Source organism: Anser anser (assembly GCF_964211835.1).
Source record: "Anser anser genome assembly, chromosome: 4".
In the NCBI taxonomy this organism is placed as follows: domain Eukaryota; kingdom Metazoa; phylum Chordata; class Aves; order Anseriformes; family Anatidae; genus Anser; species Anser anser.
This window is the reverse complement of record NC_139724.1, coordinates 4,141,250-4,156,837: the sequence shown is the minus strand read 5'-3', so window position 1 is coordinate 4,156,837 and position 15,588 is coordinate 4,141,250. Positions and strand designations below refer to the sequence as shown.

General features: G+C 50.8%; 1 protein-coding gene across 2 annotated transcripts in view; it reads right to left on the bottom strand.

The window, feature by feature from the left end:
* Nucleotides 1-14,759, bottom strand: part of ELOVL6 (ELOVL fatty acid elongase 6) — a 70,210-nt gene extending 55,451 nt beyond the window's left edge. The window contains exon 1 of one of the 2 annotated variants that reach the window (XM_083834554.1): nt 14,447-14,759. Coding sequence is in view for 1 of the 2 variants with exons in the window: in XM_083834553.1 (XP_083690679.1) it covers nt 14,447-14,535 (89 nt within the window). In the remaining variant the exon portion in view is untranslated. The remainder of the gene's footprint in view (nt 1-14,446) is intronic. The other variant, XM_083834553.1, reaches the window with a different exon arrangement.
* Between the last annotated feature and the right edge of the window lie 829 nt (nt 14,760-15,588).

The following is a 15,588-nucleotide window of genomic DNA, read 5'->3' as shown; positions in this document are numbered from 1 at the left end:
GCAGTACCGTAAATACAGTTTAACAGTACATAAATACGGTGTAGGAAGAAGAACTGGTGCGCAGAGACCATTGCTGCAACACAGGGAGGGTTTCAAAGGAACCACTAGCGCTGGATTACGCTCGGTGACATTGGGGAGTGCTGGCTGTCCCCCCCTGGTGTGACACACAGCTGATGAGCAGGAAAGGGAAACGGGGGAAAAGCACACTTCATCTGCAGCAATGCTGCTGCAAGGTGACCCCGTGCGGTACAAGCTCTTGCGAACAGGCATGTAACACTCTGTGAGCCATGAGGGGAGAAGCTGTCTGCTAATTAGCTTGCTGGTAATTGGCCATGCAATGTCATTCCTTGAACGAGGATTGCTGGGAAAACACTGGACATCATCTGACCAAAAAAAAGATAAAAGAGAGTTATGGGATAGTAATTTAATGAGATGGGCTTCAAACTGGCCTTAAACAAGTTGGACTAAAAACCTACAGGTGGATGAGAAAAAACGGTGACCTGATCAGAAGAGATGGAGAAGACAAGATGGACATGACCATCTGTGATACCCATAGACAAGATTTAGGAGCCTGGGCTGTAAAGGGTAAAAAACCTGCAGGTGTAACTGTCCTTGCATGTTAACCTGGATCCTCATAGATTTTAGGGGTGTTGCTTATGACTGGTACTGACGGTATTTGGGCAGATATGCAGGAAATGAGCTGTGCCTTGAGAGGTACTGGAGCACTGCACATCAAGAGCAGACACCCTTTGAAGTGGCATTGTTCGATGGCTCCGTGTGGAAGATCAAAGCAGGAAAACACGCAGGGCTGCGAGGGCACAAGGCTCCAGGAGCCGGATGAAGCTCCTCTAGGAGCATCCTACCAGCCTTTGACTCCCTGCGCAGCGATGGCAGAAGCGGGACAGCAGGGCCCTGCCATCCCCACATCTCCATCGTGCTCCTCAGCCATGCCCTGGGACGGCTCCTGCACTGCTCAGTCTGGAATTGCTTTCAGATGGGGACAGCATCAGAGCAGGGGACAATTTCCCAGCCATCCCCCCGACGCAGGGGCTTCAGCCCCTTCATTTTGTCGCTGTTACTCGCTTGCGGGTGAGCGATATTAACATTCGTCTCCAAAGGCTCGTACCTCCCACCACAGTCAGACGCAAACACAAACACCCTGATCACACAGTGTCTGGGGCGCAGCCCTGGTAGCAGCGATAAAAATCAACACATCAGGGAACAAGAGGGAAAAAGGCAGCGCAAGCGTGAGTCAGCAGGCGAGCCTCTTCTGAAGGCACTGCAGACACAGTCGGTGCGTGCAGTCACAGCACCGTAGTGCCCCGATAATCCCAGCGACACGTCGCCCCTTCTGCTGTGTATCTTCCTGCTGCTTCGGGGAAGGCTTTGCTGCAGATTTCTTCCACCACCTCCCATGGTCTAGGAAAAAAAGAAATCTACACCGCGTTCAGAGACGGGAAGGCGAGTGAGGAGATGGGGTAACGCAGAGGACGACGGCCGTGCCGCTGTGTCGCTCGTCACCACAAAGACTGCCAGTTTTCAGAATTAGCCCCTTGGCTTTGCGGGCCATAAAACGCTCTGCTGAGCCTGTTTACAAAGGAGCCTGTGCTCTGGCTCATCCTCTGTGTGTCCCTGCAGAAGAAGTCACCCGGGCCCCCAGCCCGGCCCTCTCCCCTCCTCAGCACCATGCTCGCTGGCTGCAGCTGCCGAAGGCAGCGAGTGGGAAGAGATGGCGAGGGACAAGGCCAGGAAGTTTTGCAAAAGTCACTGGGTTTGTACTCACCGGCAAACTTATCGCCAGTTTTTCCAATCTAAATAGTGGTTTTCTGGCACTTTGACTCTAATTAACTCACATCTGTGTATTTTCTGATACCCTGAAGAGGATACTTGCTTTCGTAAACGATATTTATAAAGGCATGAACTATTTAATAACTGCTTAGCACATATCCATAAGCTTTGAAATGCCTCCTCTGAGCCAACACCCAGACTTTGACCTCTTTCCCCTTTCTGCTCTCAAAGGCTTTGCCTAGCCTGTGGCCGTGACTCCTGAGCATGGCCGGAGGCAACCTGGGTCCCTGTGCAATCACCAAGTGGTTCAACACGGAGAGGGGTTGGTTGACTCTGGAAGAGGAGCACTCGAGCACGGAGGATTGCACACAAGCCAGCTCTAGCCCACGTCCCCAGGAAACAAGCCCTCAGCAGTTTAATCTTTGTGGATTTCCAGTGATCCTCCATGCATCTCCACCTACTCCATACCCATCGCTGTCCCTCCTCTTCATCCCTAGTCCTGCAGGAAGCCCGTGGGACTTCAAAGCTAATGCCAACACAACAAGGTGAGCCCCCGCTGACTTGAATGAATCCCAAACGCCAATTCTAACAGTGAGGGTCCTTCCGAGCCTGCAGCTCTCTGAGGGGGTGCCTTCCCCCCTGCACGAATGAACCAGGCCGAGTGGGTCAGTCTGGGGAGCAGGCCGCAGGGCATCATCATGGCAGACTGCAAGAGCCAGCTAGAGAGGATGTTCTCCTCACTCACAGCTTAGAGCTTTTGTCCCAATGTGGGCACCCAGAGGCCACCCAGACTGTGTGTGTGCAACACTTTGGGTGCGTGAGCCACATGCGTGCTTCCATGCTACTAAGCACCAGAGGACATCTCCACACCGTGCTCTCTGTGGGGCTTCTTTTGTGAAGGCTGTAATGGCGGCTTCCAGGAAAGCCAGCCGGAGCAGTCGGATGGTTTACTGCCTCCATCAGTCCTTTTCGCTGCTCCACAGTAAGTCACAGCCCCAGGAGAGGCCGTGTCAGGTGGCCCGGGCCACCTGATTGCAGCCACGATTGCGTGGCATGATTAGTGGGGCAAGAGTAGAGCCCCAGGAAGCTCCTCCAGCACCAGCAAACACTGCCAAGGCAACCCACCTTGACACCAGTTCCTTGCGCAAGATGCGTGACAGGGAGGCTGTCACTGTTGCCTCACAGGCTGGCTGACATTCGAGGGGCAGAATTTGATCCAGCGGCCAAGGAAAACACACTAAAGTTTGTATGAAGTGCTTCGGCCTACTGTATGCGCCACGGGGGGCTCTCCAAAGTGCTGGAAATCAAAGCCTTGCTTTCCTTTAACGTCACATAGGACTTCGGAGCTAAGAAGAGACACATCAGCTGAAAGTCGATGGAACTGGTCTACCTCGCCTGGTGAGACTTCAAGTTGCAATGGCTTTGAGCAGCCCTCAAAGCAGCACCGGGAGTGGTGCCGAAACACCACTCCTATCATTAGAGATGTTACCTAGCTGTCTGTCATTAAGGCCTCTAACTCACCTAGGATGTGACTGCAGGATACAGTCTAGACCTTAGTAAAGGGCAAAAGGATACTAAAATACGGTAACTCTCCACAGTAACACAATGAATACAACAAGTCTCGCGATTTTAACAGCGCAGGATCGACCTGAAATTCCACCAAGACTCATCCTTGAAAATGTAAGCAAGGCAAATGGGCTAAAGAAGTCTGAAGCCAAATTCACGTCCCCTCTAAACAGATGAACTAGTTTAATGGAACCGGACCTACTATTTGCCTGTAATAAATTCGGGTTGTGACTAATAAGGTCATCAAGACAAGGCCTGTCAAGCCAAAAGGCTGGAACATAATTGTAAAAGAAAAGTGTAGGTAAGATATTTGAGGTCTGTCGTGAGCCTCCCTCAATCGCATATGCCACTTAAACTGATGCAATTCAAAACTGCTCACCTTACTGACAAGAGTTCACCACGATAAAGCCAAGGACCACCCTCAGTAACGTGTGTACCCTGCATGTCCACCCCGGAGCCACCGGCATTTCACCAGGGAAGACGCTCCACAGCTTCGCAACGGCTGAAGTCATGCGGACTGCTAAGGCAAGAAAAGCTCTTGGAGAGCCTAAGATGGAAATCTGTGCTCCCAGCTACGCTGTCAATACACGAGAGATGCTAACAGATCCTGTTTTTCTTACCCTAGTCTGTTTTCTTTCTTGGTCAAGGGCACGCTACTGCAGATGGCACAGGGAAGAGCTCTGCTTGTTCACCGTGCAATAAAATGATGTTGGCTGTTATAATTACTATTTCTCCCTGGATTGCCCATTTTACCAGCCTGGTGTGCATTTTTACTAAACGTAGATACAAACTCTTTTCTCTTCAAGTCCTTCTAGCATCTTTTCCAATTATTCCACTTACAGTAATGAGTATTTAAACATATGTACATTGTCACGATAATTTTACATACCAGATGCTATATTACATTTATCCAACACACACAAGTTTAGGATCTCTCTCTCTCTTACACTGAAGCCAACAGAAGTTTTACTACAGACTTTATTCAGGACTTTTCCAGCTGGTTGCTGGAATGTGGTTTGTAAAAGAGAGCTGCCTTTCATAATGAAATATGAGGCAGGCTCAGCAAAGCCACAAACAAGCAGGCTTCTTCTTTTGGTATTGATCTATTCCAGAAGTCAAGGACCAAGCAACTCCATCAGAAGGTAGCAAACCTGGGCAGTGCCTTGGACAATGGGCATCTCAGTTAGCATCAGATACCTAGAAATATGGCAGCATAAAGGCAGTATGATTGGCATCAACTGCGAACACAAGCAAGATTAAAAAAAAATAATATATTTAACTCCACGGTATTTACAGAGCTCTGAAACAACAAATAATGATTTAACAAAACAAACTGATGGTTTGTGTACACAGAACCATTGCAAAAGGGAATGTCACTCCCAGACAGTTCTGGCGTGAGTGGTACCAAAAATAGTATTTTTTTTATCATGCATGAGGTCAAAAAAGGGTATTTAAGCACAGAGGTGACCAAGAGACAAAAGGTTGAACCGGGTCAGTATCCTGCTTTAGATGGTGGACAACAGCTGTACCTCATGAAAAAATGTAACGGGGCAATGCTCTCACAAAATAACTGGCTCTTGAATAACTTGTTTCATCAGGGGTCCACAATCAATGTTGTGTACCCAAATCAGTGGTTCGCTTAACACGACCGTGTGATTTCGGCTTCTAACTAGGAAACGCGGTGAAATCACCAGCTGTCAATCCAAGGGGCAATGAAGAAACACAAAGCGAGGAATCCGAACCTAAGGTGTCCACAGATTTCTCAGCTAACAACAACGCCTCTCTTGGTTGTGACCTGCAAAGATGCGAAAAAAGAGGTGGATAGCCAGCCCCTGCAGGGAGAGCAAAAAGGAAGAAAATCCAAGGCTTTCAGCTGCCTGGGTATGTCGTACGCTCAAAACCACAAAACTCCCATTAATGTTTACAGAAGTCCTGCATTCAGCAGATGCACGAGGGAACAGGAGACCTAGAGGGAAAATTCCCAATTAAAGCTAAAAGGAAAGCTACAGAAGAAAGAAGCCAGACTTTGTAAAGATTTGTTAATAAAACCGCTATCTGAATGGGACAGTGCAACAACTTTGGCATCCCGCTTTTGTTTATACCGAGGGGATTTTATTACCATCCTAAGTACCTCTTAACAGCTGTAAATGAAAAAGAAAAAAAGAAAAAGAAAAAAGAAAACCAGACATTTTTATTACCCAGAGGATCAGACTCCTCAGTAATACCATCCTGGTGTTTTTACTGACATGAATTTGGCCCATTGTTTCTTTCTCTTAAAATGTTAATTGGAAACCCCTAGGATTGTTCTTTCTAGGTGTATTTATTTGACCGACGGCTCAATACACACAGGGCAAATATTCGTCCTTAATAATGCTCAGGACTGACTACAGATTTCATGTCCAGCGGTAACTGAGGCCACCAGATATCATAATCAACGCATTCAATTTGAGGAGCTCATGATCGTGGATGATAGTCAATTCATTTTTCACTCCATTTGCAGGTTTCATAGGCTGGAACTAATTACTAGCAAATTTTAAAAATTCTATTTAAAAGCTACCATCAGAGGATGTTGAATAGTCTGAAGTTTTATAGGACTATCTGAAGGACGATTCCTTCCACAAATTTGCAATTAAGAGTGGTCTGTACTTTTGCAGTTTAATCCCACGGTAACAATAAACTGCCTTCCCTCCGGTATTAGCTCAGCTCTCCTTACTCCTTGGTTACCATGATCAAGGAGACAAACTTTGCCCCACAGCCCTGCCAAGAATGGAGCATTCTTCAGTGCTAGGACAAGTGTAAAGCTGCATAGTATTAGCGTAAAACAGTCATGGTTTCTAAATTCTTGTCATGTAATTACTCATATGGGTCTTACCACCTCAGGACCTCCTTGTAAGATGGTTAAAAAAAAAAAAGAATGAAAAAAAAAATAATAATAATAATTTTGAACATCCCCAGAAAGGAATTGCTCCCCATTTTACAGCTGAGGAGCTGAGGCACAAAGAGCAAAGAGATGACAGAAGTGCCTGACTTCCACTGAAACCACGGGACTGAGGCGCTTTCCGAAGCACTGTTCCTGGGTAAGGGATGCCTGGCTTGTGCAAGATGACTACAGCTATGCTCAGTTTGAAGCCAGCTTCTCTGTGTCCTCAGAGATGCACTGAGCATGCCATGCCTCACTGCCCTGCGTGCTGCTCTGTGCACAAACCACGGCATGTCCTCTGCAAAGCCCCAAGATCCCTGGCGTGAGGCAAACTGCTGACTTGTGTTATCTCCTCCTCCTCCCCACTCCAAACAGCAGCCCTCCCCACAGAAGGTCAAAGATTGCTTGGCACGTCCAAGATCTGCCCATCATTTCATCACTTCACGGCAGTCTGCTCTGCAACACCTTGGCCACCTCTGCGGCCAGATTGACGTCAGACTGCTTTTGGAGTCCTTTCACCGTGCTCCTGGTCCACAACTAAGCCTTATGGCAATCAAAAGGTAATATTGCTGCCCCCACAACAGTCAACAAGGGCTGAAATTGAAGATTTGCAATGGGGCACACTACAAGAGGCACAGGGAAAGGCAGTGTCATGTGGCACTGCTGCTTGGGATCAGAAAGCAATGCGCGTTACCACTTTGGCCAAGCTCCCGAGTGGAGTGATACTTTCTTCCTTGAATTAGCCTGGGTGCGATCACCCGTGCCGCCACCCACCCTGCTGCTGGCTGGGATGCCACTAACCTGCCTGTCCCTGCACCGGCGTCCCGTGGCAAGCCCAGGGGATGCTATGCTGTGACACGAACGTACGGGAGTGGGGACAGCAGGACTTGCAGCACCAGCAGTGCCGGGAGGCTTCGGTCAGGGATGTGCGCTAGGCACTGCGTCGGTACAGAATAAACGCAAAATCTTTCTGCTCTGGCTCGAGACAAGACTCAATTGGGCTGACAAAACTGTTTGCAAGAAAAAAAAGCATTGGGTAGCAGTACATGGGTAATGTGGTTGCTCTAATAGCTCGCATGTTGATAGCCTGAGTCATTAAAGAGTTTATTTTACATTTCAGCCAATGCCAATTTACATTTTAAAATAATAATGTATTTTAACCTCTTCTAAAATCCATTAAAAAAGCATCTAAACTCTCTCTTGATTCAGCTTTCAAAATAGTGTTTTCTGTCATCTTGCCTTGTGGGCCCCCAGCGGACCCCGTGATACAAAATCACTCTCAAAGCTGCAGAAACTTCCATACGCACTCATAAAGTTTACCCCCGCAGCAAAAAGAGAAATCCCAGCTCTGCACCTCCTGCACATTAACAAAGCCTGAAGCAGAGGGGTCTCCGCGTTCACTGCCGGTCTGTCCCGCTTACCCGCACCCCTAAGGCAGCAGGGGAACCAGCCTGCCGGTGCTAACACCCTCACAAAAAGAGAAGCACTACAGCTTCTTCCCTTACAAAACTTCCACCGCCCCTTTTTAATCTCTGTACTTATTGCGCAGAGTCAGCAGATCAAAGTCAGCTGAGAAGGGCTTGGGAGACACTTGAGCAAGGGGCAGAAAGTACGGACATAAAGCACGAACAGGTGCAAAGCATCCCTTTAGCCCCGGTACTCCTACAGGCTGCCGTGGAGAAGAGTCCAAAGGCAGAGCATCCATTTGTGAGTTCAGTAACTGGCCAGACCTCACGCCGCTGAGACCAGCAGGCACGTGACCAGGCTTTAGTTTTTAAGGAGCAACAGATGCCCTGGACATGAAGCTGACTGTGTTTTCAACACTTCAGTCTGGGAGGAGGCCAGTTATATGAGGTGCAGCAGCAAATGGAGCAATCAAGAGCCCTAGCCATGCAATGAGTTACACACAGCAATCTCCTGCTTAACCTGAGCCCCAGACGTTAGAAGGCAATGTCTACCAGTACAGAGTTCATTGGAAGATCAGGATCTAACGAATTACTGTAGCCTGCCTGAGGTGCTTCTCTTACCAGCCTACAGTTAAACCTCACTGTGCCAGCTAGGAAAGGCAAGTATGGAGCTGCCCCCAAGTACATTTTATTCACTGCTGTTAGAGACGACATTTTCTGAAGATTTCTAGGCTGCAAGGTAGTCTCTGTCTCATAAAAACTAACAGCAGAAAAGTACACACCAACCTAAACAACAGCAGCACATGACCAACGTGTGACTGGAAAAGGAAAGTCAGGAAAGGGATGCTGTTGCAATGTCTGGGAAGAGCCCAAAGGCATGCACATACAACATAAGAGCAGAACTGCCAACAGCAGGTCACCTGCATTCACGTGAACTGCTGTCTTCTCAAAGTGGAAGGACAACCGGGGCTAAGCAAGGGCTTTGTGCTCCCACTGCCTATGCCTGGGGCACAGAAGGACCCTTGGAAGCTGACATCAGCTTGTGCCTTTGCCCATCCTTGTGAAGCTACGCCTTGGGAGAGTCTCGCACCAGTGTGCAGGGTGCCTCCTCCTCCAACTCTGCACAGACTTTAACAGCAAAGGCCAAAGGCTGGTTCCTTCTGTCTGTCTGGCCAAAGGTTGGTCGGTCCGTCTGTCTGTCTCCGCAAGCGTGCCTGTATCTGCAAGCCAACAGAAATATCCATAAAGGTGCAAACAGTCTCTTCCACAGGGAGAGATTCTCCACATTACATCAGGGCTAAGACATTTAGAGGAGATAGGGAGGACTCTGCATCTCAGTCCCAGGGGAGATCAGCTTCTTCCTGCTGCTCCTTTGCCCACCCACAAAAAGCACCCTCACTCCCGGGACTCTTGACACCACTTGCTCTCTCTGCTGCCAAAACGTGTGCCTAGTTGAGGATGCCAGTTGCATTTTCAAAAACGCCGAAGTAATTCAGCATCCTACATCTCTGCCTTAATGAAAGTGTTCCTAAATGTTCATATTCACTTTTGAAAATGATGACAATCTCCTAAATTACTTCATGCTGGCCATTCTTACAAGTTTGTTATTCCCACGAGCACACAGCGTTTCACACACAAAGTAGAAGAGATGTCTTCACTCCCAGAGGCTTAAAATTTCACGAAGCCACATGACGAGAGACATGCTCAAACTCTAGGGACAGGGTGAGCGAGTGAAGGGCCACCGCCTACATTTCAGTGGCAGACCGAATCCAGAAGACACCAACGTATTTATCTTGAGGATGACATTTTTGTGCTGCCATCCCTTCTGCTTTTTTTTTTTTTTTCTCTCTCTCCAAGCAAACACACAGAAAACACTGGATCATCTGAACTCTGAAATGACGTGTGCCGCTACTCCCCACTGGCTCCGTCCTTGTGCTTTCAGGGCGGCAGAGTGCTGCGATACTGCAGTGCATTGGCCTTTTGCTCAGGAAGGGATGGAGGAAACATGAAGAAGCAGGTATTCTCTAATTCCTGTGGCACCCATGCTGCTCTGTACTGCAAGGAGGACCCTTAGAAATCCTTCAGCCTGTCAGCTTTATAGCCAGTTTGCACGTAAGAACAGCAAAAAGCCCCTTTGGGCACTGCAATAAACGTAAAGGTGGGCTGCGTTCTCAAGCTGACTGCACTTGCTCAAGTAAAACAGCTTCCATGGTCAGGAGCAGCTAATCATCTGCCCTTTGCGTCCTCGCTGTGGCACACAAGAGAAGGACAGGGTGACTGCAGCATCCCTCTGTATCCTCCCCTGGCATTTAGAAAGCACTCAGGGAAAATAAAAAAGAAAGTAATTTACATCAGTTTTTGGCTGCCACACACGTATGCCTGGAGAGAGAGACAGGCACAGCCTCTCATTCTTGATTTTTGCATGAGGCAAGAGTAGCTTAAGTGGATGAAAGAAGCTTGTTCTGCATTTAGGAAACAAACCTGTCCAGAACGACGGTGCCTACGTGAATTATTGAAAGGCAAGCACATCTTCAAATCCAAATTAGCTGACCCTCTGCTCTTCCACGTCTATTTTCAGTCTTGACTGGAAAGAGAATTACAACAACACATGAATTTCTCCCAGAATCAGAGGCACTCACTGACTCTTGCCAAACGAAAGTTTCAGACAACAAGAGGTTAAAAACAACTTACTGCACTAGGGTGTGGGGTTTTTTAAACACGCAAATATTTATACTAATCTAAGACTCACAGAGTTAATTTCACAGTCCTGTTTGAGTTGCCAGTGCTTTTAAAAAATAACAATAATAATAAAAAAAACCCAACTACTGGCTTTTCACAGTGCTTCACTCTTTCCCAAAGGTTCATTAACGAAAACAGGCACTTTTTGTAGCTCAGCCCCACGACATCCTTGGGGAACAGCCAAGCAGGGCTTTCATCCTGCTCCTGCTGCCACCTGAGAGCACGCTGCTGGCCGCCAAGGGTTAAAGGAAGAGGAGAGAAAAGGGAAAGGGAGCACCCGGCATCCCGAGGGCACCCGAGCGCTCGGGACAGCATCCCCGGGGCTCTGCCGCAGCCGGCAGAGCAGCAGCAGAGGAAAAGTTTCTGCAATTTTCGGCAAGCCCTCGCGTGACGTCACCTCGGACAGATAATCTCGGCGCAGTCAGCACAGGCCTCCTGCCTCCCCATTGGCGAGCCCCTCGTCAGCAGACATCTGAAGATAATTATTATTGGCCAGACAATTATAACAGGAACAACTGTCACCCGGTGCCCATACCCCGACCCGGCGCTCTGCGGCGCGACGCGGGGGGACCCCGGCGCTCACGGCTCCCGCCACCCGCTTTCTGTCGCCGCCGGCCGCTTTTTGCCACCTCACGGCCTGCAGCTGGGAGCTGGGACCGCGGCGCTGCCAGCCCGCTCGCTGTACGCCCGCCGGAGCCGTGAATTTCCTGCAAAAAATGATAATTTATTTATTCCCAAGAAGCGAGGGGGCTGGAGCTGCATTCCCCCTCGTGCGGTAGTTCGATGAGGAAAAATAAACAAAAATCCATCTGCAGATGATTTGCTTCATCCCTCTTTGAAGAAGTTTGGGAGGAGGTGCTGGGAGAGTTTGATCTGAGAATTCGTTTTAAGCAATTATTTTAATAAACGCCTGACTTAATCCTGATCTTACTGAAATCACAACTCCCACAAGGCGAGCGCGATAAGATCAGCGAGGTGCTGTACCTTCCATTAAGAGCTATCTATCTGATGGCACTGCAGGCAGACGCAGGCAAACAGACTCCCCACAACGTGACGTGTAAGGAGCTCGATGGGAGTAAACGGACCCGTCAGATCTTTAGCCTCCTCAAAAGCGGTCACCACTCGCTTGGGGAAGAGAAGCGACCCGTGGTGCCTACCCTGAGAGAGCAGCAGGCGGCGGGGTCGCCCCTGCAGCCTCTGGCGTCGCTCCGCAACTCCTGCCTCCACACCAGGGACAGGCACATGTCAAGGTGAGCACTGAGGGAGGCACAAAACCCATCTGCTTCGAAGCACTGGGGCATGGGCTGTCCCTTTTCCCTCAGTGCCAGGACGGCGGCCTGCTGATTTAGGCCCAAGCCCTAAAGAGGTCCCTGCGCGATACACGCTGCAGGATGAGAGCCTCCATGAAGTAGAAGGAGGACATGCGATTCCAAGCAAGGAGGACCTCATTTACTGCTACGAGACCTCTCCGCCATCAGAGGGGCCACATTCATGCAGGCTTCAGAGAGAACATTTCCAGAGGAAGACGTCGGAGTGAGGAAACCAACCCTGGCACGAAGGCGTGCTGAGGAAAGCTCACGTACCAGCCATCGGTGGCATATCTGGTATGCAGGATGTTCATTTGCCCCATGGAGCCACGGAGATCGGAGCAGGCTGGATGGAGGCAAAGGAGGTTCAGCTTTGGCCGATGAGAAGCAGCCATTTCATTCCTTGCACCATAATCCACCCAGACCAACCCTGCTGGTACCTAGGGGCACGCTGCTAACCCCGGGCTTCGCGTTCAAGCTTTTCCAGCTCTTGGCTCACTCAGATATAATTAAAAGGGCTTGTGAGTATTTAAGCAGCCCAGAACCCAGAGGGTACATAAAGGGATTAATGTCCTGCCTAAATCTGGGCTATGTCTTCATACGTGATGTAGTCAGGCTCCGAAGATGCTCCTCAAAATTCAGAAGACACGTTCAACACCTAGGGCCACTTTGTCACCCCTACCATGCTACAGACCTTTTTTTTTGGGGGCTTTGTAAGATATCAAGAAATTTTTCTACGACAGAAGCAAAATAACAAATGCCACACCTATAGAATTTGTTTACCTCCATGTTAGGGTGATGCATTGCATTCTAATTTAAATGACTATTACTGTACAAAATCTTGCACAGTATTCTTTGAAGCTAGATCACCTAGTCCATCTTCCAGTCCAAAGAGCAAACAGCTGTGTTTATCCCTATAAATTACTACTTAGGAACCTCATCTTATGTTAATGATGCATACATTAAAGTTATGCCTACAAAGCCAAGAAGCCAAGGACTGCCATCGACGCCAGTGCAGGCAAACGTACAGTGTCATCCTGAAACAATGCAGAAAAGCCTTCTTGCAAGGCCCTTAGCCACTGCATGTTACCAGCTAGTTTTCCCCTATAATATCAGCTGCTGGAACAGGACCTGTTCCATTGAGCGAGTAAGTTTCCTTAAGATAAAAACGCACAATTTAACTTGAAACTCGGAAGAAGCTTCACCTGCATTTTCAGGAAAAGAGCGCTATTACAGAGACCTCAATGGGCACAGCACCACATCACTTGCAGAAACCTTCCTGGGCCACAGGCAGGTTGCTCTTCTTTACTTTCAGGTGAATGAAACATACTAATTCACCGGTTCCCTTACAGAAGGCAAAACTAGACTGCAAAGCATGTGTGCACAGACCGTCGTGCCTCTTTAGCTGTACAGCAGAAGCGCAAAGCTGATGGTCTCCTCCTCTGAACCCGGAAAGTGGGAGCCTCACGTTATTGGAGTCCCAGCTGGCTAACCTCTGCAGCAAATGAGACAGTGAGGGAGGCTTTAATAGCACTGCTTAGCATTTATATAGTGCTCGACGTCCTCCAGGCCCTCCGCAAACACTACCTAAGTCATCGAAGCGCCCCAGGAGGGCATTTCAGCATTATTACCCCCATGGTCTCTCCCAGCTGGGGAAACTGAGGCCCAGGAGAGGTTATGTAATTTTCTCAAGGTCACATAATGAGGTGCAGGAGAGCCCAAAGATAACATGGGAGTCCTGGTTCCTAGTCGTGTTCTTTAATCTAAACTGCATCTCTCCTGGGTTATTACCCAGCTAATACACACGCTCAGATATCGCCCTCTCCATCCTCTTTTACCCGTTTGCCCTATTCTGACACCAGTTTTCTCCCGGAACACGGACAAACTGGGAAGCATCCAGCACTCCCAACCCATACACATCTACGTGCCCTCATTCCTCCCAAAACACCAGCGAGGCTGGGTACCCCTCGCCACCTACTGAGCTCACCCACGGGCCAATGGAGCACTTTGGTGGCCGTTCCCTTTAGCCTACCCTCAAAAAATCCAAACCACCCTAGCGAAATAAGGGCAGGATGCCCTCAAGTCCCCTCCTGGGACCCTCCGGCACCGCCCGTGCCCACGGTGGGGTGCCAGGTCCCCAGCGCGGGGGGTGACAGCAGGACAGCGAGGCAGGGCTGTGTCCATCTGCAAGCGTCCGTCAGTCCGTCTGCCACCCCGGGGCTCCCCACGCAGGGAAAGTTAATGGGGGCTGGCTGCAAATGAAGTTTGAGGAGGGGCTGGGGGGAGAGGGGATGGAGAGGAGGAGGAGAGGGGATGGAGAGGAGGAGGAGAGGGGATGGAGAGGAGGAGGAGAGGGGATGGAGAGGAGGAGGTAGAGGAGGAGAGGGGACGGAGAGGAGGAGGTAGAGGGGATGGAGAGGAGGAGGAGGAGGTGGAGAAGGAGAGGGGATGAAGAGGAGGGGGAGAGGGGATGAAGAGGAGGGGGAGAGGGGATGAAGAGGAGGGGGAGAGGGGATGAAGAGGAGGGGGAGAGGGGATGAAGAGGAGGGGGAGAGGGGATGAAGAGGGGGATAAGGATGAGGGTGAGGGTGAGGATGAGGAGGCAGGGGGAGGCCGGCACACCGCCACCGCGTGCCCGGCAGGGTCGGGGCAGGTTAGCGGCGGCCGCGGGGCCGCGCACGGCGCCTCGGGGCCGCGCGGCGCGCCCGCTCGCCACTCACCAGTTCTCCTGCATCCACTGGATGGCCTCATGCTCGTTGAACTGCTTCTCGAATTCGTATTCCTGCAAAGTCAACACGGACATGTTCATTGGCCCGGTGGCTGCGCAGCCGCTCCCCGCGCCGAAATGCTGCCTCCTCCTGCCTCCTCCTCGGGAGCCGGGCCCCCGCCGGGGAGCCCCCGCCTCTGGCCTGGCCCGCCCCGCCTCAGCGGTACCCCGGCTTTGGCATGGCACGGCTCGGCACGGCTCGGCTCGGCACGGCTCCGCGCCTCTCCGCCCGGGCCCGCCGGTCTCCTCCTCTTCTGCAGCCGCCGCGCAGCGCCCGGGGGCGGCGCGGTCTTAGTGCCCGCCCGCCGCCACCACAGACACCGCCCGGGACGCCCGCCCCCCCGCCGCCGGCACCCCGCCGAACCCCCGGCCCAAAGAGCCGGGGAGACGGCGAGACACCCCCTCACCCCCCCCCCCACACACACCCTGAAATCAAAAAGCACGGGATGAGGTTAAGCAGCACATGCGCCCCCCCCCCCAACCCCCAAAATAATAATAAAGCTCCCCAAAATAAAATCCAGCCCCCTGCCCTTCTCGCGTCTCCGTTCATCATGCACCTGCTCTGCAAGGGAAGGGGTTGCCCCTGGGGTGGGCGACGTCCTGCGGGCCCCCAGCCCTGCTTTTGGATGCCGTCAGGTCAATGGGGCCTGTGGAGCGTGGACCCTCGCCTCAGGGAGACCCTAAGCGCAGAGCCATCTCCCACTCAGCTCCTCGTAGGGCACGCAATGTGTTTATGTGTCCTTAATTTTCCTCATAGGGCACACAACGTGTCCTTAATTTTGTCTTTCCTGCCTCATCTGCCACATGCTGGTGTCTCCAGCTGAGCTCCTCCAGCACCCTGGGCATGTTTTACTGTAAGAGCTGGGCTAAAATAGCGGTCCCCACTGGGACCCCACTGGGCTTGCAGTCTGAAGGCAGAAGGATTGCAGCCTTTGTGCCCAGAAAGCCAGCCATAAATGCGCAGAGCCGGCACAGCCCAGCACACTCTTGAGTCTCGTAGACTTCACTTCTCATTGACATGGAGGTGCGTGACATCGCCCAAGCACTGAGACAAAAAATGAGTTGGAGCCCTCAAGTTGTGGGATATCAACGGCT